Source organism: Mycteria americana, chromosome 9, assembly GCF_035582795.1.
Source record: "Mycteria americana isolate JAX WOST 10 ecotype Jacksonville Zoo and Gardens chromosome 9, USCA_MyAme_1.0, whole genome shotgun sequence".
NCBI lineage: Eukaryota > Metazoa > Chordata > Aves > Ciconiiformes > Ciconiidae > Mycteria > Mycteria americana.
Genome location: NC_134373.1, coordinates 15,738,144 through 15,765,608, shown reverse-complemented (window position 1 = coordinate 15,765,608; position 27,465 = coordinate 15,738,144). Strand labels below are relative to the sequence as shown.

General features: G+C 42.1%; 1 protein-coding gene and 1 long non-coding RNA gene across 5 annotated transcripts in view; one reads left to right on the top strand and one right to left on the bottom strand.

Moving 5' to 3' along the window:
• LOC142414346 (uncharacterized) overlaps window positions 1-27,465 on the bottom strand; it is a 188,778-nt gene that overhangs the window by 95,594 nt on the left and 65,719 nt on the right. For 3 of the 4 annotated variants that reach the window (XR_012777028.1, XR_012777030.1, XR_012777029.1), the window contains exon 3: window positions 11,383-11,475. This is a non-coding gene — a long non-coding RNA (uncharacterized LOC142414346). Of the gene's footprint in view, window positions 1-3,596; window positions 5,065-11,382; window positions 11,476-27,465 lie in introns of those variants that run through there. The other variant, XR_012777031.1, reaches the window with a different exon arrangement.
• CTLA4 (cytotoxic T-lymphocyte associated protein 4) lies at window positions 4,859-8,129 on the top strand. Its single transcript, XM_075511475.1, has 4 exons — window positions 4,859-4,916; window positions 6,135-6,485; window positions 6,973-7,082; window positions 8,031-8,129. The coding sequence occupies exons 1-4, from the start codon at window positions 4,859-4,861 to the stop codon at window positions 8,127-8,129; spliced, it is 618 nt and encodes a 205-aa protein (XP_075367590.1).

The window sequence follows — 27,465 nt, the reverse complement described above, 5'->3', positions numbered from 1 at the left end:
ATTAGCCCTGTGAAAACTGGAAGTAGGCCTTTAAGCTATATACCACACGTGAATTACGCTCCTTGTCTGTACCCTTTAAAAATATTTCTTGCACATCTCATTTTTGAGGACAACACTCCTCACATGTCTTCAGCAAAGCTTTATAATGATTTATTCTTGTATCCCTCATTAAATGCAAACAGCTGTACTGGCAGAGCCAGAGATTATCAGAAATACGGCTACCTTTTGCTGGTTTTCCTTTTTGCAATGCTTTAAGAAATAAATGGAAGCAGAAGTAAAAGCTTTCTCCAGTGTTTCTCCATGTCTCCACAGCTGCAGCTCGTCACGGGGTATGCTTAACTGATTTGTGTTTAGACTTGGGGGGTTCCTTTGGTTCTTTTTTACTTATTCCTGAAAACAGACTAGCTTTCAGTGTTCACTCTGGGACGAAGGTGTCTGCTTTATTCTGTGTTCGCTCCCAAGTGACTGGCCTATTAACAAGAGGTTTGCAGTGCTCTGCTTTGGAAAGCTCCTTCCTTAAAGGTAAGTCTTAAAGATACGTCAGGGTCGGTGTTCAAATTCCTCCTAAAATCTCTCCCCTGCCACAGCCCCTTAAAGGAAACTGGAGAAGAGTAAGGAAGCTGGTGTGTAAACACCTTTTGCCTGTGTTGCTTCTCAGTCTTGTCTCTATTTCCTCTTACTTCTGTCTGTATCTCTTTCCATACAGTCTCAGATCTTACATTTTGACTGTAAGCTGCACAGGACATGGGGAGGAGGCAATACATTCACAGGGGTCCTGGTCCAGGCAGGGGCCCTGGTTGCTACTGGGGCATGTATGGACTATTAAAATAACATGTAGCAAACCCGGCCAGGTAAGGGGTACAATGCAGACCTTCAAGGCTAACTGAGAACTGTTAGCATGAAAAGTTGGGAGGCAATTTTCCCTCTGTGTTAGATAACTATAGATGCCCTGAATTTCAGGAAAGCCTGTTGGATGTAATTAACTTTACAGTAGTGGAAACAAAGCCTAGACTCTAAAAAGGAAATACCAACAATTGTAGAACAAAGAAAAAGGATGCTCACACATCCACCCACACCTCACATCCTTCTGGACAATCTGCTGGTCAGCAGAAGTGCACAAGAAGACCAACCCTGTGTGCCCTGAGAAGTACTGGATGGAGAATTCCTCAGCTAGTGGTGTCCTCGCCTCTGCTGAGGCTGGATTGAGGGCACAGGTTTAGGACTAGAGAGCAGCATCTGTAAATCCAGGTTAGAAGATGACAGAAAGACCTCATTTCTGAGAGACTTAAAAATCAGTGGTTTTGTGATGTGAATTGTGGTTCCTTCAGGAACCAAGACTAATCCACCAAACTTGGTCATATCTAGGCCTTTACTTACACTAATCAGGTTTTAGTCCTTTAATGGTAATGAAACAATATTTTTCCAGTCACTGTGTTATTTCCTTTTCTCTTTACCTATTGTTTTGTAGAAAAGATTTTTTCTTCAGCCATACCACTTAGAGGTCTGGATTTTTTTTTCAAATGACAGTGCATTTCAAAACCCCAATAGGTTTGTGGCAAACTAACATGGTAAAAACGTGAACTGTTTAACATAATAAGACATGATCTCACATTCTGCATTTAACAAAATATCCTGAAACCAGATACTTATGCAAATGATAAGCTTCTCTTCTCCCCATTACATCTCAAGCAATTCACCAAGCAAGTTCCTGTCACAGAAGAAAAAAACATGGGCAGCATGAGACAGGCTTTGAAGTATGAAAATAATTTTGTGATTAATAACATTTTGCAATGGGAATTCTGACAGGGTGTCAGCAGGAAGGTTTGCCCTAACAAGCGTTCAATGAAGAAAAGCAATTCAAATCACTAAAATGTGAGCAACTAACCCAAAATGAGAAAGAAACTTACATGAGAGTTATTTAACTTGCTAGCAATCTGACTAATCACAGTAGTGTAGTCCAGTGTTCAGTGTAAATTGCATGTCCCTCTCTGAGCTAAGTTCAAAGAGGCCGTGAGACCCAAACCACTCCTAAGCTGATTCCTCAGTTTAAGGCTCTGCAGTTTAGCTCTGCAAGGCCCTCAGTCCCCTCCCCTGCTCTGACACTTTGCATATGTAGAGTATAAAGGTTTCCGGTGACCTGGGGATTAATATCACCCCTAAGAACAAAGAGTACTATAATATAAGTACATGCATTAAAGGAAAGATTTATCTTACACTGAGCTTTTGAACATGGCAAGTGCAAAGCACAGGCTGTTGGAGACAGCCAGAGGAATATCCTTCCTGAAAGACCTTCTGAATCTCAGAGTCAGAGGGAGGGCTCTTCTTTCACCCATTCCCTTGCCCTGGACCTAGGCCATGTGCCAGGTTCCAGTTATGGGGAAAGGGTGGAAGAAAAAAAGTTCTCAAGATGAGGAAGTCAGGGCAGGAAGATACCAGACTACACAGACAAGAAGGCGCAGCAACTAGGTAAGACAGGTCCTGTGGCTGTAGCCCGCAAAGCATGGCTGTGATATACAGGGAAGGTGGACCAAGCAGAAGTCCAGAGACTCTTCATCAGCTGAAGAGTAGTTAGAAGAGGGGCACAGAAGAGACAAAGGCGTCCCCAGTGATTTTTGTGGATCTTATTTTAGGGGGGAACTATGAGTACCTTGTTCCATGCCATAACTGAGCTGGGAAGGATGGGAGCAGTGAAGGAGAGATCTTATTTTGAACAAGATCTCTATTTTACTGCATCATCCATCTGCTATCTACATACATTAACTCAAGATCCAAAGTCTGACAAGCAAGGATAGAGGGCACCATTGCAAGGTGATCTCTATCCATTGGAAGGGGGATACTCTAGGCTCACCTCAGGCTGCCCTGGCTGTGAAGACAGAGACAACTTGAAGAGACTCCACAGGGAGACATATTGTGACTTACTTACAGAGCAGTCATCATAACATGAGGCTTTGAAGGAGGAACAAGGGTAAAAAGTAAAAAGTGGTTGATCTGAAAAGGCACCCTGAGAACAAAACAGCCAGGAAACGAGTACCACTGGAAACACAATGTTTGCCAGAGCAGTCTCAATTGCCAGAGAGAGCAGCACCAGAGCACTACCTCTAACTCTAGCTGTATAAGATACCGTGCATCTGTGGGACAGTGAGCGCTGAATTTTACATGGCAATCCTTTGCAAGTGTTTAGTGGTTAATCGCACCATCAATTTGCAGTCTCAATCAATTATCAGGAGATGACATTATGGTTGTTGAAGCTCAAATGCATCATTTGTTTAACTGCATACAAAATCCAAGCCCAAAAGGCACATAGGACAGGTAATTTGGTTACTACTCTGGATATGAAAATGTTAGGTATAACCTGGTAATTTCATGCCGTAAATCTCACTGATATTCTGGTACATGATGTTGCAATAGCATTTATTTAATATTAAATTTAATATTAAAATTGATTTAAGCTTGTCTAACCAGTAATACAATATGGGTCTGACTCATTATTAGGGTGCAGTTTTTAATTTTCCCATAGCCATATTTTTATTTATCATCAGTTCTGTTTTGAATGCTGGTTAAGATCAAACTGACTATGAATCTGTCCTTACAAACAATTGTTGCATGACCTAAGTATGGAAGCAGTAAATTTATTTATATTATTACGTATTTATGTGATTTCAAGATCAAATGTTTATCCTGTGGCTTTGGATTAGGCAGGCTACTCTTCAAGAACTAATGCTGTTAGTTTTTCTAGGTCACAGTTCAAAAGTAGGTCTTTGCAATCTGCTACATCTACATATATAAATGATGAAGCACCTTCTGAAAGAACTTCTCAAAGTGTGGGGAAAAAAAAGACTGATGACCTTCAGTGTAACTGAAGTGTAACTTCATTTTTATGAAATTCTTTAGGCAATGATTCATGGATATAACAGTCTATCACATAAAAAAGCACAATGATTTTCAGACCTTACATGACTTTAAAAGGCCAATGGGTGAAAACTGTTTCACTGAGATTTGAAATGACGCAGGTGCTCTAAGCAGAGATAGCAATAATCAAAGCTCCTGCAGTGTTTTTCATCTGTTGATCTCAAGGTACTTAGACAGTAAAGTCTGTAGGTAGGGAAAGTACTGTATAGATATGGAAGTCATTAGCTATAAACCTAGATAGATAATTTTTTCTTGGAAACAGGACAGCCTAAAGAAGCTGGGTTATGATTCAAGTCGCATTGCTGATATGAAAAGATGAAGTAATTGCAAGTGTAATCAGTATTTTGAAGGGGACAGCAATTTTTAAACATCAAAAGCACTAACATTAAAGCAAGCAAAGAGATCAGGGGCGGAGGGAAGCCCTCCATAAAAAAGCTAGCTCGCACTGATTCACTGTGCCACATTAGGCAGAAGTATAATTCTCTGTGTGTTGTCCTAGTAGGAAATACCTGATGATTGCTAAAATATTAAGTGCTATGATTGTGCAAGCTGGCAGCATGAGAGGGCCTGAAATGCTCTATTGGATGATTACCTTTCCTCCCCCAATTCTTAAAGCAGAATGGATGGCAGTTTCAGATTGAATATATATTTTCCATCTGCTGAATAGTTGTTTTTGTTCATGCTGTTTGAGGTTAACTGTGCACGTACTAATCAAACCCACTACTTCCTTTCTCGTAAAACCAAAACAAAGCTTCATATTACTTTCAGGTACAGCATCTGGGATCAAAGCTATATATATACACACTGACTCTGTGTGGGTTCAAACATTTCGAAGATTCAGTATCCTGAAAGGTGTCGCCTTTTTTCCAGTCCTGAGAGTTCCAGTTTGTCTTAAAGTCTGAAGGCATCAGCTACCTTCACTCCCTTCAGCATCTGTCCCAGCGCAGGAATGCTCTCAATATTGGTCACCGTGGGCTTTCTCTGCACAGCCACTGCCATTGCTGAAGGTGGGTAGATGAAGGAGACAAGGTAGCTGGGGTTTCTCGGTTTCACATCTTTGCAGGAGATGGACTGGCTACAACAGGGAGAGGGAGATGACATGGGACCCCTCCATAGGACAGTCTGGGAACAAGGTCTTGGGGCACCGTGAGGTATCTGGAAAACCACACACAGACTTTAGAGCAGTAGCATCTGTAGAGAGGCTGGGCAGGATTCAGAGTAGCTCAAGAAGGAAGAAAGATTTTTTACAAACCAGGGCCTGTGAGTGAAGTTGTTGGCAGCTGATAACGTGGATATAGAGGTTTGAATGGATGGAGAAATTCTACTCCTCTTCGTCCCAAATTCTTGCACTGCAGAACTGAAGAAGATAAGCCCTGCCCCAAAATGGAGTGATATAAAATGAAATTGAACAAATAATACTGAGTCTTCACAGCTTATTAAAGCAAAAATCAGTGCCTTCCCATTGTGTAGCAGGATAGACTATAGGAGTTGTAAAAAGCAGCCAATGGGGATGCACATGGTGCACTAGTTTCCCTTTAAGATTTATAATGATTTTTTGCAGTATGTTTATCAGGCTTTGCTATGTGTTGCTATACGGTGGCTTGGGGTATATACTGTTGCTGTACTGAGGCTTGGGAATAGCTGGTTAAAAATGAAGAGCAAAAAGATCAGAAACAAAAATATGCAAACAGGTTTTCCATTCAGTTTTACTCTTACCCTAATGGTTCTGTTCCATGTTCCATACAGGATGTCAGCCTGTTTGTTTCTAAATGTGAACTTGCTTATTTCTACCAGCCAGAAATTGTGGTTTAAATTGTAAATTTCAAATTGTAAATTTCAAATTTCAGCTTTACCATCTGAAGTCTATTATTTTGCTTTCTTATGTACATTTAAAAGTTTGTGTTGAGGGAAACTGAAGCATGCAGGTCATTGCTCCAGTAAGTGGGCCAAATTACCTACTATTTAAGCAACAAGTAATTGCTGAGATTTATAATATCATTTATAGTAATGAAAGCACTTCTTGAGCTTTTCTAAGTATATTAATGCAGTGCCTATGTGAATTGTGGTCTTGGAGTCCTTTTTTTGGAAGGATTTAGCAGCTTTTCTAGGAATTACCCATGGATAATAGGAGGTGGTAGGACTCCCTATTGTGCAGGTTTCAAGTAAATGACTGCAGATCATTTCTTGACAGTTCACTTACCGTCATGCTCTTTACTTCCTTACAGTAATGGAAGTGACTCAGCCAGCAATGGTGCTGGCCAACAGGCAAGGAGTCGCCAGCTTGGTGTGTAAATACAAGCACATTGGGAATGCAAAGGAAATTCGAGTGACTCTGCTTAAACAGACAGGTGACCAGTTCACTGAGATTTGTGCTTCAACTTACACAACGGAGTTTAAAATGTTCAGTGTGGAAGAGGTCATTCAGTGCCGTGTCAGCCCTAGCCGAAACAATGTGACCCTCACCCTCACTGGCCTGCAAGCTAATGATACTGGTCTTTACATCTGCAAGATGGAGCGGATGTACCCTCCACCCTATTTTATGAACAAGGGAAATGGGACGCATCTCTATGTCATTGGTAAGCAGCTTTACAGGACTGTGCTATTCCCAGGTTAAGGGAGTTGCTGTTATGTCTCAAAGGTCTTCAAAGTTCTGTTTGTAAAAAGTGAGATGGAACACTGATTCAAGCTCTGAGAATCATGATTAGCTCTTATTCCTTTCAGGTCTCCCTGCACACAGCTAAAGCAGGCATATTCATAGTCACGCAATGTATTTAGCAATGTATGGATGTTTGACAGCATAAGCAATACCATGTAGTGCACATGTATGTCTAGGCAGTTAGATATGTAAGTGCAGAAACAATGGAGAGTAAGGTGTATGTTCTTCTACAGATAAAGCCTATTTTCATTGGAGGTTGAGTGGGCAGGGACTCAGAGCTCAATCCTGGTAGTATCCTGGGATAGCACATGCTAGAGAAAAGCAGAGTGGAGGCTGACTTATTGACCCTAGGGGCTTCCTTATGAGGCTCATGTGTGACATGACTTGTGTGATATCATATGTTTTAGATCCAGAACCTTGTCCAGACACTGCCATATATCTCTGGGTATTAGGAGCCACTGCCTCAGGATTTTTTCTTTACAGTATCATCATCTCAGCCATTCTCGTGGGCAAAGCGGTAAGTCCCATTAACTCAGCCCCATCCTGCTAATAACACCCCTTCGTGTGATGAGGACAAGGGGAAAGAAATGAGAACAGGGAAGAACACTGGGAACAAACACAGTGGGATGTTTCTTTTCACTGCTGCACTGCTGTTAGAATAATGAAAAATAAGAGAACTTGCTGGAGCTGCCATTTAGATTTGTTTATGGTTCATTTGTGTTGCCAGAATGCCAGAAGGCGGTCAGCTTAAATCTGGGACTGACCCTTGGCTTAGGTTTGGATGCTTAGAACAGGTTGGAATCCTGGATGCTTCTGGGATCAAAGGCAACAGTCTTCACGTGTAATCTGATTTCACAACTGATTCATACAAAATCCCAGGATTTGATTTTTCCTTTTCTCACCATTCACCTCTGTGCAAAGTAAATTTAAAGAGGCTTCCCCTTGTGATGGGGGGGAATTGTAACTTACAGCATTTTTAACTTCACAGCTAGAAATGTCTGCACAAAGACAAAGGCATGCGAAATGTAAGCGTGGGTTGCCTCTTTCCGGGGAGGGGGGCTGGACTACTCACAGTCTGTTAGAAATAAACCTGATGCCAAAGCTTAAAACCAAACAGTATTCCTGTCCCATATTTTTCAATCTGCCCTTGTCCCTGGAAGCTAAATGAAACTGTCCGGTGTGAACACTCCTAGTTTTGAACCAACACTGAACTCTGCAGCAGGAGCACCTTCAAAGGGCTAAATGAACGGCAGGACTCTGTTTTTTGCTAAATGGCCCCTGTAACTCCTGATTCTCCCTCAAATGGTCTCAACGGATCTTCTACAAAGAGGGGTGACAGGGAAAAGTGTCTAGAATACTTTCTGCTCAGTAAAGACAGAACATCCATCAGTTTTCTCTAAAAGGTACTGGTCAATGATTATGCTGTGATCACTTGTTTATTTTACTGTCTTCCTGTATTTTATAGATAAAGAGAAGACGATGTCTCACTACTGGGGTCTATGTGAAAATGCCTTCTGAAAAGCTAGAGAAAAAAGTGATTCCATTCCACATCACTGTTAACTGAAACAAGAAAAGAGAGAAACCATTTCCTAGCTGGGATGGAGAGTCTGCTAATTCACTTAAGCTAAAGAAATAAAAGTAATTGTCTTATTACAAAGGTGTACGAGAAGGAGAGAGAATATTCTTTGTAACTTCAATGGTTTGGAGGAGAATAAATAGTTTATGCATTAATATTTCAAGGTTAACCCTGTCACATAAAAATGGCTGCATTAGGCCATTGATTCTTTGAGTTGTATTGTACCAATATGTAGTGTCTATATATATACATATATATGTATAGCATTAAGAGCTATTGCTGTTGCATCTGAGCATCTTACTGTCAAATTCCACCATGTCTACTGATCATCTGAAATCCAAACACTATTACGACAGAGGCTTGTGTGTCATTGCAAGGCTAATCCTATAGGTCTGAGGGGCAGAGGCAGAAGAGCACACTAATGTACAGAGGAATGTTGACTTGTTTCCCTGCATTGCTATTTATTGGACCCATTTCTGGCATTAGTGCTCTGCACTTCCACAGAGGCATCACTGTAGGCTGGCACTGATGACACTGCTGCTCTAAAAGCCTGATCTCAGCTCCTTCCGCTGGCATTGTGTCCCAGCAGTGCCATGCTGGAGTTAACATCGATAATATCTGAGCCAGTGCTGACAGCTCAGTTGGAGAGAAAGACTGCCCAGCAGGAGCCCTCTTAGGCTGTTGCTGGGAGGATGTTCCAGCTCTGCTGGGGTCTTGCGTTTTACAAATGCTAAATTAGCATCTATCCGAAAGGCAGAAGTATGTTGCTGTGTTTAACTGAGTCTATTTTCCATGAAAATACCAACAGTGTATAATCTTGTTTATTAGTTATGTACCATTCAATAAAAATCTTGAAGCTTTGCCCAAATTCAAGTTCATTTCTTATTCACCATTCTCAGAAGAAACAGGAAGTGGCTACATGTTAGAAAGCAGTGATGACAAGATGAACCTTTCCCCTCTGACCCTGTGTTTTGCCCTTCTGAGGGAGCCTGTGTGCTCATGCCAACACTTACTTTCTCAGCTCTCCTTCTCAGGGGGCCACCACTAAAATCTGTCAAGTCTTCTATTTGTCTAGTTAGAGCTGCTGTGATGTGGTTCAGAGACCTTTTCACTTCCAGCAAAGTTACTTGCAGAAGGTAGCTGTAACGACTTTGACAGCATCTCCTGTACATGTTTATACAAAAAGCTAGTCCTAGTTTCAAATCCTGTTTTCTTTGCACCTTTTTGACACTCTCACTCACTAAATGCTAGCCGACACACAAAGCTGCTGGAGCTTAAAACAATTTCAGCATTCTCAGCTACTACCTACTACTTTGACTCTTTGCTATCAAAATTTCACCTCGCAACCCAAAAACGTGGCAGCATGTGTCTCTGTTTCACAGCTGTGAATCCATCTTCTTGGCTCCGTAACTATGAACCCAAAGCCCACAGCCCTCTATGCCATGTTCCTGCAGTGGCAGCAGCTCCCAGAACACCAAATCTCATTGCTCTTTTGGTTTGTTTTTCCCCTCTTGCCCCTTCAACTGGCACCACCTCCAACTGTACAAATAAACATTCACATTCTCAATTTGCCAATGTTTGCAAGTGCTAACTGCTCTCTCAATGTTGACCTACAATTGTAGTGCATTAAGTAAAAGTAGCATCTGACGACATACCCTCTTTCTGAAGGCGTTTTAGTATTCTGACATCAGTCTGGGATTTTTCCCCTAATTTTCCACTAACCTGGTGTTTTGGGGATAAAAAAATGGTCAAAGATCACACATCTGACATCACTGCAAAATGACTGAATTTCTGCCTATTCAAGTGCAGCCTGCTCAGAGAAATGTGTTCCATTATTGGTAAAAATAGATTTGACCCACACATCCACTTGTACAAGCTGTAAAGTCTTCCGATAAATTTATTCTGGCAAAGCAAGAATAATTATCCAGGGCAATTTTTTTCCACCACAGCAAGTAGTAGCTCAGATATCCCCTGAATCATGCATCTGACTCCTAATCAGTAATCAACTGTTTCTTCTTTTTCTTTTCCTTGACAATTCCTATACACTGGGACCAAGAACTTAGTTTTCTTAAGCAATCTAAAAGCAGCTCAAGTAAATTATTTTCTAAGTTTATCCCTCCTGAGTGAAGAGATGCTTTAGACCTGTATCAACAACCTCATGACCTCTGGCCACAGCTGGCTGTGAATCTGTGTCACCGTAGAACCTGTGTGTATTCCAATTCACCTTCATTTCTGGCAGCTAAGTTGACCATGGTTAGGTCTTCTGCATCCACCTGGACTAATCCCTTTTAGTACACTAGCATTTCCTTGAGACATTCAGTCTGTAATGATCAGTGAAGAATTTTGTCCTAAATAAGCTGCAGGCTGCTAAATTACCTGAATAGTGAAGATTATGGGAGAGCAGAGCAGAAACGATCATCTCACATATGGCAATAGCAACATTTTGTGTTTGCTCCTGCACTTAAATAATTCCTAGTATGATGTTTATGAATTATCCTATTGGAAATTACTTTGCCCAAATTCTCTGGCTGTTCTGAACTTCTCTTCATCCTCAGTAGCTACTTTTTCCAACCTTCTCTTATTTCTGCAGTGCTTAATTTTCTCTGGCTTTCCTTACCACTGTAGCAGCCTTCTCTGAGCTAAATGTTATATAAGTACGCATTATCATTTTTGTCCTAAGCCAGGTTCCCCTTTCAAATCTTCTGGCAGAGTAATAGGTGCACTCAAATCAGCAGATGTAGCAGTGAAGACCAAAGTGGGATTTCAGTTCAGATTTTATTGACAATGATACTCTTGTAATTTGTATCTGGCACTACAGAGATGAGTGGAGCCTAAGTGCCCGCAAAGATGATATTTATACCTATCTCCATATGGTCCATATAGCAGCTAGCTCTAAAGAGTGCAGAGCCCAGACCTCAGGGAATTTCCATTCCCCTGATGCCCTGTGCTGCCCTCCAGGACCTCGAGCTCTGTGCTTTTCCCTGATACTTGGAGAGCATCTTGCCATGATCAGCACTCAAAAAAAATTGACATATGCAAGTCAGATACAGTTTTCTGTCAGATCACAGCAGTACCAATATGAAAGGTACACACTTTAGGTCAGTGTACATCCCAGAAAATGCAATAAAGAGGAAATCCTGACTCTTTCTGGGAAGAATGTGAAAAGGAAAGGTGAAAGGATTTGGTCTCAGAACTCTGCTCATTAGAACAGGGAGTTTAAAAACAGAACTGAGTATCTTACCTGGACACCCAAATAAGGAGACCATACTGCTTGGTGAGGTTCAGGAAGAGTCGCTTTTGATGAGCCCTTTACCCAGCCAGGAGATATGTCAGCCTGTTTGAGAAACAGAGTGAGTTTCTGGCTGCATCTGAGTGGGCATTCACAGGTACACTTGTCTGCATCAAAGACAATAGCATATGCCACCCCCTACCCTTCAATATTCTACTTTCATTTTCATCCATGTTTTTATCTGAACTATTTTTCTCCTTGCCATTTTCAATTATCAGAGCCCTAACTGATAGAGAAAAACATGTGACGAGTCTCCCACCTGGCTACTCTACAAGTGGGCAATGAAGTGAGATTTGGAGGCAAAGTACATTGGAAAGTAAGATAAGACTGGCTTCTTCCTTTTGCTAGACAAAAGCTATTGCTGGGGAGTGAGCCCTGAAAAATAAACCAGAAAATGCATCATTTTTCCCCGCAATGGGAACAGTCTGAACCATGACTAAAGAGCTCTGCCTCTAGGAGAGGCATAAATAGGAATCAGATGATGTAGCCAAGAGTTATATCATGAAATCCAAACCAAAGAAGGCTGGTGTATAGCAGATGGTTTTATGCATTACTAAAAACAATTTATTCCTGACATTTGTAAGCTGCATGCTTGCTTGAACACATAAATGGTACTTTGAGCTAGCTTCTATCACAGCTAGGCTGTGGGGCCTCTACAGTCCCTGGGAGGGTAACATAAATTTTTAATGCAGGCTGGGAGGGAGGTGTGGGGAAGAGGTGAAATTCAGAACATTTTTGAGCTGCAGAGAATGAGGAAAGAATTACAAATACACAGCACCATACTCTGCTGATCCTGCAGATTCCTGAGCATCACTTGGGCATAATTATTCCTGTACTTCTACACACAGACATTCAGCACTTACATGACTTTGTTATCATTTTCTGTGAATGGTTTTTGTGACTGATAAAAGAACAGTCTTATTTAAGGGTACTTTTATATTGTATATCAAAGAGGGATGGTGAGGAACTGTGGTATGTTTGATCAAATAACAGTTACTGATAAAATATCTTAGTAACTATGGGAAGGGGGGTTGTAAAAATTGTCCCTGAGGTCAGTTTAAAAGTTTTTGTTGTTTACAAGAGGGACAGAGCAAGGAAGAGTTCAGGTAAGGGACAAAACTTAATCGGGAATCATTAATAATTCCTGCTGATGTGACAAGGCAGATGCTTCCACAAAGTAGGAGATTATTAACTACTCAAAATTTCACTATTCTTTCCTTTTTTAACTTTTAAAATGGAGATTTCTTTCTATTTCCATAGTCAGCTGTCTTAACCACAGTCATGGTTTTATATCTTAATGAACGTTTTCTAGTGGTTATGAAGTTACAGTTGAACAAAAAGTTCTCAGTTTCTTCACTGACGGTTTTTCTTCTTCATTCTCTTCTGGCTGTTGTTTTGAAAAAGTAGTACTTTAAAATGTTCAGTTTGATCTGCTTCATTTGCTGCTCTGGAGTGGGATGCTTCTACACAACAACACTTCTGTTCTGTTCAAACATCCACATGATAGAAATGAGGTCCCAAACTTTTCAAGTTACTTTTGTTCACAGGAGCAGCAACAGGCAAGCTTCCTGCAGCAGAAGTGGTAAGACAGAGGCATTTTTCAATATAAGTATATTACAAATCGAAAAATATGCAGTCAAAATTAGGATTAAAGAATCTGGATGAATTCTGTTATAGCACAGTATTTATTGGCATGCAATTTTCTGGCAAACATGCTATGTAGTACTTCTTTATTCACTGCTGGAATTGATAATAAGGAAGCAAACCTTACTTACTAGCTATAATACTGGCAGTTCAATAATTAATGAAATATTGACTGTTCAAAATGAAAGGTAATGTATTCATGGCCCTTTGTTTTCATTACAAACTCTTTGCACACAGGGCAGCCATTAGAGTCATCTTTTGTATCATTGACAGTAACTGTGCAGCTGCAGTTGCGCAGAGTTGTCGTGTCAGAGTGCAAGAAAATCACGGCATGATCCTGAGAAATCATATATCAGGCAACCTGACAGCTTTGACCTTGACTAAAAAAATCCATTCTGAGACATGTTTCTTTCATCATTGGACTGCTTCTGGATTACTTGGGGTTTTTTCAACAAAAAGCAAGACCTTGTTTTTAAAGGAAACGGAATTTCTCACAGAATTACATGATTCCAGTAGGTGGGATTTTAAGAAGACCACCTCCTGTAACAGCATATGTGATACAACTGGGAGAGCTTGAAACACTGGGTAACATCTGGTTGGACTATGCTGTGTCGTGGGTGGGATTTATCGACATTCATGCTCTGCCCTGCGATGCAGCAGCTTGTGTTGAAAGCTGGAACAAGTAGCAGGATGCTTTGTTCTTCCCAGCCAGGATCAGTGCCTGGGATGTGGGTTTTCTATGGTAAATGAACTTTAGTGTTTGGGCTGAGATCACCATTTACATGAAAAATACAGGATTGCTGGTTTTACATAAATAAAAATATCTACAGTGAGCAAATACCCCATGTTTCTTTCAAATTAGAAACTGAGTAGCCAGGCCCCAAAGACTCCTAGAGTTCAGTACACACAGGCAGTAAATGAATCCTGCTCTACATGAAATGGGTTATTGTTAACTTACTACACCTTAGTCCTGCTTTTAGAGCTTCTGCTTGGGGATTTGTAGCTCCCTTGAACTAGCGATGAAAGGGGCCAGCAGAAGTACTGCTTACTTTTGTGCAAACTAGAAAGTCTCCCGCCAGAGTGTGAGGGGATTGGTATGTACTAACTTCCACAGTACTTAGTGCTGGGCACTTGCATCATCATAAACTATAAGAAATATCTCAACCTCCTTCCTCCCTGTGAAAATTCTCATTGAAAGCTGGTCTCTGTTGGCCTTCAGCTGCACTGCAGAGACCTCTCTTCATTGTGTGTGGGGTGTGGTGTGTGGGGAAAGCTAAGGTGTTTGAAGTTCTGTAGAAACTCTGATAAGACTTCTTTTCTTGTATGTTTTCAGAGTCGGCCTTCTTACCTGCTAGACATAGTCTCTAGTTCCTGCTGTTGTCATCTTTTTACTTCATTTGAACCCAAACAAATACAACAAATAGGTGATTAAAAATAGGCCTTCTCTTGCCCTGTGCTAGGAACAGTGTCATGCAGTACTATGGAAACACAAAACCTGCTCTAATTGATTTGCATCATACAGATTAAAAATTTAGATGCAATGAGCTGGACAAAAATTGTATAAATACTTGGCAGGGAAACAAGAACCAAAAATAATCCACATTTGAAACTGCCACAAAACGTGGTATGTTAGCAGTACTTAATCAAGATCAGAAAGCAAAACAGTTCATTTCTCTGTAAGTTATCAAATCCTTCTGGTAAGTGACACTCTGGAAACATTCGATAGCTTCATAACTGGCTGACTTAATGTTTTACATGCAGGAAAGATGGCTAGAACAGCAGTAATCAGCAGAATAAGTTGGTTTCATAGTTGAGCTTTGGTGAGGTGTTACATCGTGTGGGTAGCATTTATAAGAGCTCTCTCACTTTTAATTCTGTAGCAAAGATGACTGTCTGCTTCACAAATTAATAATATTTTCCTTTCTCCTATAATGCCAAACTAATTCATTATATCATACTTTATTTTATGAGTATTTGTCTACTCTTCGTTTTGTAGTACTCTCTCATTAAGATGGAACATCTTCTAAGCTCTTTCCTCTCTTCGTCTCTCTGCAATAATATAATGCCGTTATAATAATTTTACCAATAGGTTCCAAACTGATGCTACTCCCCCTTGCATATGTAAGCCATAGGCACATATCCGGTGTAAAAATTCTTCACATTAACGTCATCATTTATACCGTAATTTTCAGATTAACTTCCATTATTGTTTTTTATGTTTTTACTTCGTATTTTATGATTAAGAAAGACCAGGCTTCCATATACTTGTATCAAATACAGCAATTGCTCTACTACCACTGATCACAAGGAAGTTGTGGTTCTTTCATTGGAGTGGACAAAGTCGCTTCACTCTCAGGTTTCGGATGCCTCAGTTGGAAATACACCTTAAGCATTTGCTTTATAGTTCCTGGAAGTAGGGCGGTCATGATGCTAAGTGTGGACATGTGTTTCCTTTCTCCTCTTTTGTTTTTCAATGCTGGATGCTCCATAGGACCAGATTGCTAGTGTCTCGTCCAATGACTATGTGAGGAGGGGACGCAGGCTATGTCTTATTCAGTAGGTGGATAACATGCAGAGGAGGGTAACAACTTGCATGGCACCTGAATGAAAGTCAGGCTGCAAAAGGAAGAGTCTGGAGAAAGTGAGAGGACGTCGTCAGCCTGCCTGTACATAGTGTGAATGTAATCTCTAAAAGCGGCACCTTTTTAAATTATTCTCCCCCAAAAAATCAGTTTAGATGTGGCAACATGGATGCTTTTGGTGTTACTTTCCAACATGCAGAACAGGAAACACTCAGCACCTAGGTCTGCTGTAGACAGATGAAGTATTTGAATTGAATATCCTCTTCCACTAATAAACTGCTCACATTAAACATTTTGTCTATACCTACTTTGGCAAATTTTTGGGTATAGAAAAATTATGAAAAAAAGGAAATATGTTGGTATTTCAAAATCAAATACTTTGACTTCTTTGAAATAGTGTTTCACTCTAAAATTTACTCTAGCTCTATCGAATTTATAACAAAAAAACTGTTTGCCAAACATAAAATTATTATTTTCTCAACTTCCTAGTTTGTCAAAATTTCAGATTCTTTTCAGATTGGATAATGAATTTAAAACTAGTTATTCTAATAAGTCTAGTCTTTGCAAAAGAACAGAAATTATGTATGTGAGTGTCAAATCTGTAAAGAAAAAAGATAATGAAACTTTAATATCAGAAAATCCAGATGAGGCCAAATGTAGTAGAAACTATTGTGTTGATCTTCCTTTCTCACCTTACAATAAAACCAGAAGCATTTTGTGTTAATTATGACATTTGAGTGGGTACTGAAGGTACAATTATTTTTCAATAACTAGTCAACCATCTTTTTCTGATTATAATTCTTTTTATGCTATAGGTAGTTACCATTATGTGAATCCAAGTTCAATTCGTTATTATGACAAATAGAACTTCAGATACTGCCAGTTGGACCCAACTGGATCTTTACAACTTCCTTTTAACTTAATCCTTTCTTTACTCTATGAATTTAATTGTCCTGGAGGCCAGTACATGGATTAAAAGCATTGACACGTGTAGCTAACTACTCAGACTCACACTAAAAGCTCGTTCATGTGGCTTTAAGCTCATGAATAAATCACAAAATCTTACTCACCATACAATAGTAACAATAGGGTAAAGTTTAGTGAAATGTTTAAGTGTTGTAGAAAGCTGTCCCTGCAATAGAATTGGAAGAGCAGAAGCTGGAAATAACTTGTATGTAAAGCAGGTAGTGTAGGAAAGTAGAATTAGGATTTAAATCTATTAAATATATACAATGAAATATAGTAATATCGAAATAGGCATATGAAATATGCATAGCTTTATATTGAGCATGCCTGAAGGCTTCTCATGTTACATAAACCCACACTTTATTATAATAAAAACTCTTGAAAAAACCTGTCACTTATTCAGAAATACATTGTCTTGACTCTGTTCTGAAATAAAACCTATAAATTATCTGAAAAATGAAGTGTTGCCAGTTTCTGTCTAGTTGCTAGAAAATATTTCCATGTTTTGCTGAAATGCTGTTTTCAGTTCTTTCAACATGAAACTGATGCTCTGATGATATGTGAACACTAGAGATACCATGGCATTTTTGTAATCGTAAAGTGTTTAAAGAGAATACCCCAGCAAAATCTCAAATCAAGACATTTTACAAGTCATGCAGAGTTCTCTTTAGTTCCTGCCCTAATTTGTTCACTTGGGTATGCATGAGCACATGGCTGCCACTTTCCAGTGGTGGGTGGGTTGGTCCTATTAGTCACCTTCACATAATTAGAATCAGCCAGAAAGTTCATACAGAGAATGCTCATTTGTTTAAAAAACTCTGTGCGTGTGTGTGCACGCGTGCATGCATGCACGCAGCAATTAAACCATTTTTGACAGAACTTTCCTTGGGTCAAAGTTAGACTTTCTGCTCAGTGCCAGAGACAGGAATGAGAAGAGCCACTTGCCTGAAGGCTGTGGTACTCAGCTGGGCAGTGAGACACACAGATTGCTGCTGCCTGATCCCACATCAAAGGCAGGAACATGCCTCGACCACTGACTATCCTAGGAGAGTGCTCACTCTCTCTGCACTTTCAGTGGAAAACTTTCAAGGCTGAAGGCCTTCCTTATTTTTACTGAAAACCTCTGAAAGATTGCAATTTTGCACTGAAATAGATTGGGAAATTCTTATCTTGAAACTGTGCAAGTCTAATAGCAAACATTGTAATGATTTATTTGTTTGTTGTACTAAAGCTCTTTGAGATTGCTAAAGAGGGTATGCTATTAACAACACTGTCCTGCTACAGGACGGATCAGCAGCAGATTTAGTGATGAGTACTGTGAATCTATGTCTTGCAACAGAACTAGGAATCATTGTTTTCAACAATTTTGAGACACTTAAACATCCTTTACTCAGTAGATGTTTTATGACAGAAGAAACTGACTGTATGTCATGCTTTAACCCCAGCCAGCAACTAAGCCCCACACAGCCACTCGCTCACTCCCCCCTGGTGGGGTGGGGGAGAGAATCAGAAGAGTAAAAGTGAGAAAACTCGTGGGTTGAGATTAAGACAGTTTAAAAGGGAAAGCAAAAGCCACGCACACAAGCAAAGCAAAGCAAGGAATTCATTCACCGCTTCCCATCAGCAGGCAGGTGTTCAGCCATCTCCAGGAAAGCAGCATCACGTGTAACGGTCACTTGGGAAGACAAACGCCATCACTCTGAATGTCCCCCCCCTTCCTTCTCCATCCCCCAGCTTTCTATGCTGAGCATGACACCATATGGTATGGGATATCCCTTTGGGCAGTTGGGGTCAGCTGTCCCAGCCGTGTCCCCTCCCAACTCGTCGTGCACCCCCAGCCTGCTCGCTGGTGGGGTGGGGTGAGAAGCAGAAAAGGCCTTGACTCTGTGTAAGCACTGCTCAGCAGGAACGAAAACATCCCTGTTTTCAGCATAAATCCAAAATTTAGCCCTATACTAGCTACTGTGAAGAAAATTAACTCTATCCCAGCCAAAACCAGCACACTGTATAAGGTTCAAAACCAATAAGCATCATCCTTTCTTATGCAAGAAAGATCTCTGATCTGAAAAACTCGTATGTAATGCATATCACCCATTTAGGTGCTGCTACTTACCAAGGATTAGTCTTTTGAATCCATTTCCAGCTGGAGTTTTATCTATGCTGGTAATACTGTGTTTAGTTTTTGTTTTCCCTTTCCAAGTCACACAATTACTGCAGTTATGCATCTTATTTGTACTGTTTGTAGGTATTTAAGCATGAGATATGATAGCTCATCTTTCTGAAACTGGCAAACTGTGTAGCAGACTGTGCCCTTGGCTCTGAGCCCTGCTGCAGCTAACTCACTTTGGGACAGAGATTTCCAACAGCAAGACAGGCTGTACATATGTATTCATTGTCACCAAAGCAGTCTGCACTAGGAACATATTATACAGACACTTTTTAATAAAGAAAAGGTTGTCTCCTACACTTTTTAAATTCAGGCAATTCAGGCTTGTTTAATGGGTCTTAAGTTTGCCTCCGTAGGTTCCTTCCTTTTCCCCATATTTGTTTTTAAATCTCTAAGTTTATGCCTTTGTGACTAGTCTGGGCCTTACAGGCTACTGTATGGTCACGTTTCTGAGTGAATCCACAGATAGCTGCTGTTGCAAAACAAATCTCTAGCATTTTTTTTCATGCTGAGTTTCTATTTCTTCCTTCCAGAGACACAAAATAAGACAGTCACTGTTAACTCACTGGCTGTGGGAATACCAAAAGACATTCAGTTCTATGGTAGGACAACACAGCAGCAGTAACTCTTTCATCTATTTTATATCTGGTAATATCATAGAATAGAATCATAGAATGATGGAATGGTTTGGGTTGGAAGGGACCTTTACAGGTCATCTAGTCCAACCCCCCTGCAAGAGCAGGGACATCTGTAACTAGATCAGGTTGCTCAGAGCCCCGTCCAACCTGACCTTGAATGTTTCCAGGGATGGGGCCTCCACTACCTCTCTGGGCAACCTGTTCCCGTGCCTCATCACCCTTATGGTAAAAAATTTCTTTCTTAAATCCAGTCTAAATCTGCCCTCCCTTAGTTTAAAACCATTGCTCCTTGTCCTGTCACAACAGGCCTTGCTAAAAAGTCTGTCCCCATCTTTCCTATAGGCCCCCTTTAAGTACTGGAAGGCTGCTATAAGGTCTCCCCACAGCCTTCTCTTCCCCACGCTGAACAACCCCAACTCTCTCAGCCTGTCCTCATAGGAGAGGTGCTCCAGCCCTCGAGTCATTTTCGTGGCCCTCCTCTGGACCTGCTCCAACGGCTCCATGTCCTTCTTGTGCTGAGGGCTCCAGAGCTGGACGCAGTACTGCAGGTGAGGTCTCACCACAGCAGAGTAGAGGGGCAGAATCACCTCCCTCAACCTGCTGGCCACACTTCTTTTGATTCAGCCCAGGATACGGTTGGCCTTCTGGGCTGCGAGCGCACATTGTTGGCTCATGTCCAGCTTTTCATCCATCAGTACCCCAAGTCCTTTTCTGCAGGGCTGCTCTCGATCACATCATCCCCCAGCCTGTATTGACGATTGCCCCAACCCAGGTGTAGGATCCTGCACTTGGCCTTGATGAACCTCATGAGGTTCACACAAGCCCACTTCTCCAGCTTGTCCAGGTCCCTCTGGGTGGCATCCCATCCTTCTGGCGTGTCGACTGCACCACTCAGCTTGGTGTCATCTGCAAACTTGCTGAGGGTGCACTCAATCTCGCTGTCAATGTCATTGATGAAAATATTCAACAGCACTGGTCCCAGTACGGACCCGAGGGACACCACTCATCACTGATCTCCATCTGGACATTGAGCCGTTGACCGCTACCCTCTGGATGCGGCCATCCAACCAATTCCTTATCCACTGAACAGTCCACCCATCAAATCCATATCTCTCCAATTTAGAGAGAAGGATGTTGTGGGGGACCGTGTCAAAGGCTTTACAGAAGTCCAGATAGATGACATCCATTACTTTCCCCTTGTCCAGTGATGTGGTAACTCCATGGTAGAAAGCCACTAGGTTGGTCAGGCAGGACTTGCTCTTGGTAAAGCCATGTTGGCTGTCTCCAATCACCTCTCTGTCCTCCATGTGCTCTAGCATAGCTTCTAGGAGGATCTGTTCCATGATCTTGCCAGGCACAGAGGTAAGGCTGACAGGTTGGTAGCTCCCAGGGTCATCCTTTCTACCCTTTTTAAAAATGGGCACAATGTTTCCCTTCTTCCAGTCACCAGGGACTTCACCTGACTGCCGTGACTTTTCAAATATCACGGAGAGTGGCTTGGCAGCTACATCAGCCAATTCCCTCAGGACTCTGGGATGCATCTCATCAGGTCCCATAGACGACTTATATATGTTCAGGTTCCTCAAGTGGTCACGAACCTGATCTTCCCTTACAGTGGGAGGGGCTTTACCCCCCTGGTCCCCATCATGTTGTCCATTGACTTGGGAGGGGTGAGGAGAGTGGTTGCCAGAGAAGACCGAAGCAAAAAATTTGTTGAGTACCTCAGCCTTCTCCTTGTCTGTTGATACTAGGTCACCATTCTTGTTCATCAGTCGAGGTACGCTTTCTTTAACTTTCCTTTTCTGGTTGATATACCTGTAGAAGCCTTTCTTGTTATTCTTTGCATCCCTTGCCAAGTTCAGCTCCAGCTGCGCCTTGGCCTTCCTGACCCCATCCCTACACAGGCAAGCAGCATCGCTATACTCTTCCCAGGTTACCTGTCCGTGCTTCCTCTGCCTGTGCAGTTCCCTCTTGCTCTGTAGTTTGACCAGCATGTCTCAACTCAGCCATGCTGGTCTCTTCCCTTCCTTGCCCGATTTCCTACATCTGGGGACTGAGAGCTCTTGCGCTTTATGGAAAGCATCCTTAAAGATCTGCCAGCTCTGTTCTGCTCCCCTGTCCCTGAGGACTGTTTCCCAGGGCGTCCTATTGACTAACTCCTTGAAGAGCTGGAATTTTGCTTTGCTAAAATTTAGGGTCCTGACTATACTCCTCGCCTGTCCCATACCCTTCAGGACTGTGAACTCCACCAATGCGGGATCACTGCAGCCTAGGCTACCTCCAATCTTGATGTCACTGATGAGCTCACTTGCATTGGTGACCATCAGGTCCAGTATTGCATCCCCTTGGGTAGGGGTGTCTGTTACCTGGGTTAAGAAGTTAACCTCAATGCACTCCAGGAGTGTCCTGGATTGCCTACAGCTTGCCATGCTACTTTTCCAGCAGATGTTGGGGTGGTTGAAGTCCCCCAGTAGGACAAGAGCTTGCGAGCGTGAAACCTCCTGTAGCTGGAGGAAGAAGGCTTCATCAGTAGGCTCTCCTTGATCAGGCAGCCTGTAGTAGACACCAACCACAAGGTTCCCTTTGTTGCCTTGGTCTCTAATTCTTACCTATAAGCTTTTGGCCTGCTCATGGCTATTCTTCAGGGACAGCTCTTCACACTCTATCCATGTCTTGATATAAAGGGCAACAACTCCGCCCCTCCTTCCCTGCCTGTCCCTTCTGAATAGCTTGTAGCCATCAATAGCCACACTCCAGTCATGGGATTCGTCCCACCAGGTTTCAGTAATGGCAATCAGGTCATAGCTTTCTAGCAGCACAGTAGCTTCCAGTTCCTCCTGTTTGTTGCCCATGCTGCGTGCATTCATGTAGAGACACTTCATCTGGGCTGTTGGCCATGTCACCTTCCTAGTGGAACACCCCTTGTTTCCCTTAAGGTGCTCCACAGAAGTTCCGTTGTTGGCTCCTACTACCTCAGGAGCCCTCAGCTCATCTCTGCAAGACTTTGACTGTGGTGCAGTGTTACCAGCACGGCCCTGGGCAACAGGTTGAGGGCCCATACTAGCACCCCGTCCCTCTAACCATTGTGTGTCTTCCCACAAAAATCAATAATTTGATTATTGCAAATAATAATTGCAAATATTATTATTTGCAATAATCAAGAAGAGTACAATATAAATGAGTACTAATAAAATAGTACCTGCTTTACAGTGTCTGCAGGCATGACTCAAGACCAGACATAGCAGGCAGAAAAAAAGGTAGGAATGATGCTAAAAGACACTGCAGCAGCTATACAGATGGTGATTTGCACCTCTGAATTCCTAGGTGGTGAAGCAGAAAGCCCTTCCCCTTTGGTGTTTCTGCTGGAAAGGGTGAGTCAGGATAAGACCTAAAACTTATACAGACACATCACAGAGAATGTGAGAATGCCACAATTCAGACTGCCTGGTACAAAGGCATGGAGAATCATGGGATGGTTGAGGTGGAAAGGCACTTCTGGAGATTGTCTAGTCCAACCCCATTGCTCAAAGCAGGGTCAGCTGCTGTGCCAGTGTTTGACTACCCTCAATAAAAAAGTTTTCTTATATTTAAATGGCATTTCTCATATTGCTTCTTCTCCTGTCACTGAGCACCACTAAGAAAAGTCTGGCTCTGTCCTCTTTACAACGCCCATCAGGTATTTATACAAACTAATAAGATGCCTCCTGAGCATTCCCTTCTTGAGGCTAAACAGTCCAAGCCTCTGTGAAATCAGGAATGGCCCTTGCTTGACTTGGATGTGTAATTAACCAGTTAACCGGTTAGGAAACGAGACATTACTCACTTTAAGTACACAGTCTGCAGGCTGCTCACAGAGTTCTGTGACAATTTTTTTCAAGGCTGCTTGCTTCCTTTGTCTGTACTGAGCACATCTGACTGCTTTCACCACTGACTGTGTTGCAGGAGACTGTTACATGGGTGAACTGCCTGGCCTGCAATGGAAATAGCAGGTCAGTCAGAGAACCTGCAGTTGTTGATCTACACAATCACCCCAAAGTAGCACCTTTTTCCTACAAAGCAAGAAGCCCACCCAAAAGGCATTACAATCCTATGAGCTTCAAACAATAGGCAGGATATTGCACTTCTTAGGCTTTGATGTTATTTATCAAACCAAATTGCAACTTGCTATCATAGTCAGCAACAATGAGAACCTAAGAACATAACTGAGCCCGTAGCAGGTCAGACAAATGATGCACTCCACCCACTGTCCACTTTCCAACAGTGACCAAGAGCAGATGTCAGGGAAGAGTACAAAATCAAGGAAAGTATGCTATGAAACCTTCCTAAAATACTGTCCCAGCCCTCCCTCACGAGCAGCTCAGGAACTTCAAAGGGTGGTGTCTTTGTATTTAACAACCCTGACAGATTCCTCTTCCATGGATTTATCCTGTCACTTTTTGAAACCCTGTGGACTTTGAGTCCAGGTAAACAAGGATGATCAGCTGTTCCATATAACAAAAGAAATGCAAAAACTTGAAAAAACTCAAATAGCCTTGAAAACAGCAGAAAAACCTAGACAGAGAAAAGGTGATATCTGAGGTAGTCTTCAAAGCTTGGAAACAATGAAATGTTTCTTTTCGTAGTGGAAAAATAGTTATGTTTCCATATCAGCTAGAATAATTTGTAGCTGTACGATATAAAGCTAATAAAAAAATCACCACTTACTCCTCTGTAAACCACTAACACTAATCACCTAGTTACGAAAACATAACTAGAAGGAAAGATGCAAATGGCCAAATTAATTTTTTCCCCTTCAACTATTTTTTTTTTCTTCAAGCAAAAGAGGCACCAAAACAGTCCATCACGCAAGCATTAAAGAGCCCTCACTGATGTCACTAGAAAACATAGTGTAACCACAGCAACGCAATGAGAAGTGGCATGACTAGCTTACTTTTTTTTTGTTACAGCTTATTTCTTACCTAGCACAGAAGGAAAGAAACCTAAGGCCTGCAGAGCTAAACGCCTAAATCAATGTAACATGAATCAATGACTTGGTAACTAAAGAATCCTACATTGTCGATCCCATGTGCAGTAAGACCCCTAGCATAAGAAGTAATACATTTGTACGCTCCTCATCATACTGTGAACCCAACAAAACAAAGAGTGCTTAAAAATTCCTGGGCCACAACAGGCACCACCTAACATCAGGCACAGAGATAAGTCTTAAAAAAGATCAGGCATAACCAATAGGAATATAATCACATCCAACAGCACCTTGAAGAGGTACACAGCAGCACTTGAAGGGCCACTTTTGTCAAAGGGAGGATAGTTCAGCTAACAAAAACAAGCATCAGCTGTGATGCTGACCTCTATGGGATATACTGAAAACAACTTCATTGCTAATGGCTTCCCAATGGCCATACCTTGCTTCTGCTGCTGATGCAGTATAGCAAACAGACAAGAGACAAAGAATTCTAGCAACCAAACAGGGCAAGCAGCAAGAAGAGTTGACTTTGAATTGAAGAGAGAGAGGACATATGTGTGTGACTTTCCAGTGGTCACCTGAAACAACAGAATGAGCAGCTGATCTATAAACAGATCTACAGAGAGAAAACTGAGATTTATCACACCATATTTTTCAGGGCTATCTGATGAGAGATAGCTCCATTCCTGGCCTGACAGTAAACCAAGGCAGCTCCCAGCCAGAAGGGGATTCCTGAGGAATTCTGAAGTCAGGCTTGGGAACAGTGCTATGATTAGCCCCAGACACTAATGTAACATTAATGTTTAGCAGCAGTATCAACACCCTGAGAGCAGAGAAACACCAACTTTCACCTTTTCTGATAGTCATCTAAACAATTCATGAGAGTGTAAATGAAAGGGCTAGCTGTACCAGATGAGAACAAAACAATCGCAGGTCAAGTATCTTGCCTCCCAGATAAGTATCCAACTGTGGGTGCTTAGTGAGGAATGTGACAACAGGAAAAGCATATGCTAATGATATCCTGAAAGACTCTCATAACCTACAAAAATTTGCAGATTGAGGACTTTTCTTGGGTTGATGTCTTTGTAACTCAGGTGACTAAGATGAGGACACAGAAAATCCAGGATTCTGTAATATCTATACAAGCAATATGGACACCTCTACTTCCCCAGCTTCACTATGCTGCAGCAGGCTGCAGCAGGCTGCTTGACTTCTCTGGATATGGGTGTGCTTTGCTGTGGCTCATTCAGAATTGTGTGAGGCTACAGACCCAAAACTGAAGAAGCACTTTGGCTAGGACAACAAAAGCCCCTGAGCAAACATTCACTTCTAATGACCAGCAACCACAGAGCTGAGATCAAAGAGACGAACCGTGAAAAGCCTGTTCTTTAAAGTTTGCCAGCAGTCAGTCATGGGCAAGCAGGGAGCTGCACATTCCTGTACGATGTGTATACATCTGCCTGGGCCAACTTAATAGTAGCTGGGAACAGCTTAGACTGAGCAGAGCTTACTGAGGTTTTATTCTGAGAACGAGGGTATATTAGCTACTGCAGAGCTTGCCTGAATGTAACTAGATACTTCCCGCAGTCAGGCTTGCTCTGTGATCCAGTTAAGAGCTAGTTTGAATACGTTCACCCTGAACTGCATAGAGTGTGCACTAGAGACACCAAAGGACAGCTAATCAAGAGTGAGCTGGGCAGCTGCAGAACTAGTTGCTTTTGCTGTGAGTGCTGTGTCTTGGCCCTATTAACTTTTGTAACTTGCATGCACTGCAGTTTCTTCTGGTTGCACTCTCAGGACGAAGTCCCTGATAATCAAGCTGATTTGACATGGTAATGTGTGGCTGTGGCAGGCCCTCAAAATCAGGAAGAATGTCATATCTTGAAGGTCCAGGTTCAGCAATTAAGTTGTGCAACTTATTCTTACGAAGCAGCTATGCCTGTTTCCCAGGAGCATGGAGGTGCATTGAGGATGGGAACTTCAGTGAGGAAATCTGGAGTCTTTACATGACAAAGGCCAATTCACCAGAATATCCTACGGTGATCTGTAATGTGATCAATGTGGTTAAAGTGATGTTTTAGAGTAGTCATTTCAATCACTTATGTTCTCTAGAGAATATAGATATCTGATTTCTATTTTTTGCTCATTGTCATTCTAATTTTTACTGCAAATTCTTTTTCGTGTGGTGACAGCATCCAAGCTGGCTGCAAGAGGGGTGCCTAGACCCCTCCCTTACAGTGAGCTCCCAAAGGACACCAAAGGCTTTTAATCTATGCTTTGCTGGATTAAAAGTACTCTGGGACAAATGGCAAACATATCACAAGGGTTTATAGACAACTCTTGTCCTGTCTCCTGCATTCTTGCAGGCAGGTGTTTGCTCCCAGGCTTAATGTTGGTTAACTCTGTGACTTTCTGAGTGGCAGCAAATTCTGCTGAATTCTGTCTGGCCTCTGGGGAGTTCCTTCAGCCTCCCTAGAGGTATGACTGTCCTCCTTTGCTCTTCACTATAGTGTCTCCAAATCTGCATAAGCCACACACTTGCAGTTCCCTGCTGTGATTCCCTGGTCTTTTGCATCCAATGGTCCCTTCAGCTGTCCCTCAGGCACAGCATACTCAGCTGCTTGCACGGGATGAAACAACCTTCGCACCCTGCAGGGGTTTCCAGTCAAGCCACCCTTCCTGAAGGATGGGAGTTCAACAGCTGATCAGAGGCACCATCCACCCCAGTGGCTTACACAGGGGCTGAGTCTTCCCTCTGCAGAGGCAGGGCAGACCCCTGCCCACAACTGCCCCGGGCACCACAGTGTAAATGCTCTGCTTGTGCTACAGACTCTGGGTCTGCTGAGCAGATCGGAGAAGAAGATGATACCTTTGATTGCTGGAGCCTCTGTGTGGCTGCAGGGAACTGTTTCTGGGCAGGATCCAGAACTCAGGGTTGCTGTGACAAAATTAATTTTGCTCTGAATTTCTTTTGTATCCTGGACTTTGTATCGATGCCAGGATAAGGTATTTGCATGATCCTCTTCTTCATTCTCTTGAGGATGTGATGAGATGTGTGCCCTCATGTGAGAATTT

Excerpts from the sequence above, each read along its gene's own strand:
- CTLA4 (XM_075511475.1), top strand. The coding sequence starts at position 4,859 with ATGCTCTCAATATTGGTCACCGTGGGCTTTCTCTGCACAGCCACTGCC. Across the intron at positions 4,917-6,134 it reads AGCCACTGCCATTGCTGAAG|TAATGGAAGTGACTCAGCCA; the intron begins GTGGGTAGATGA and ends ACTTCCTTACAG. Across the intron at positions 7,083-8,030 it reads CCATTCTCGTGGGCAAAGCG|ATAAAGAGAAGACGATGTCT; the intron begins GTAAGTCCCATT and ends TGTATTTTATAG.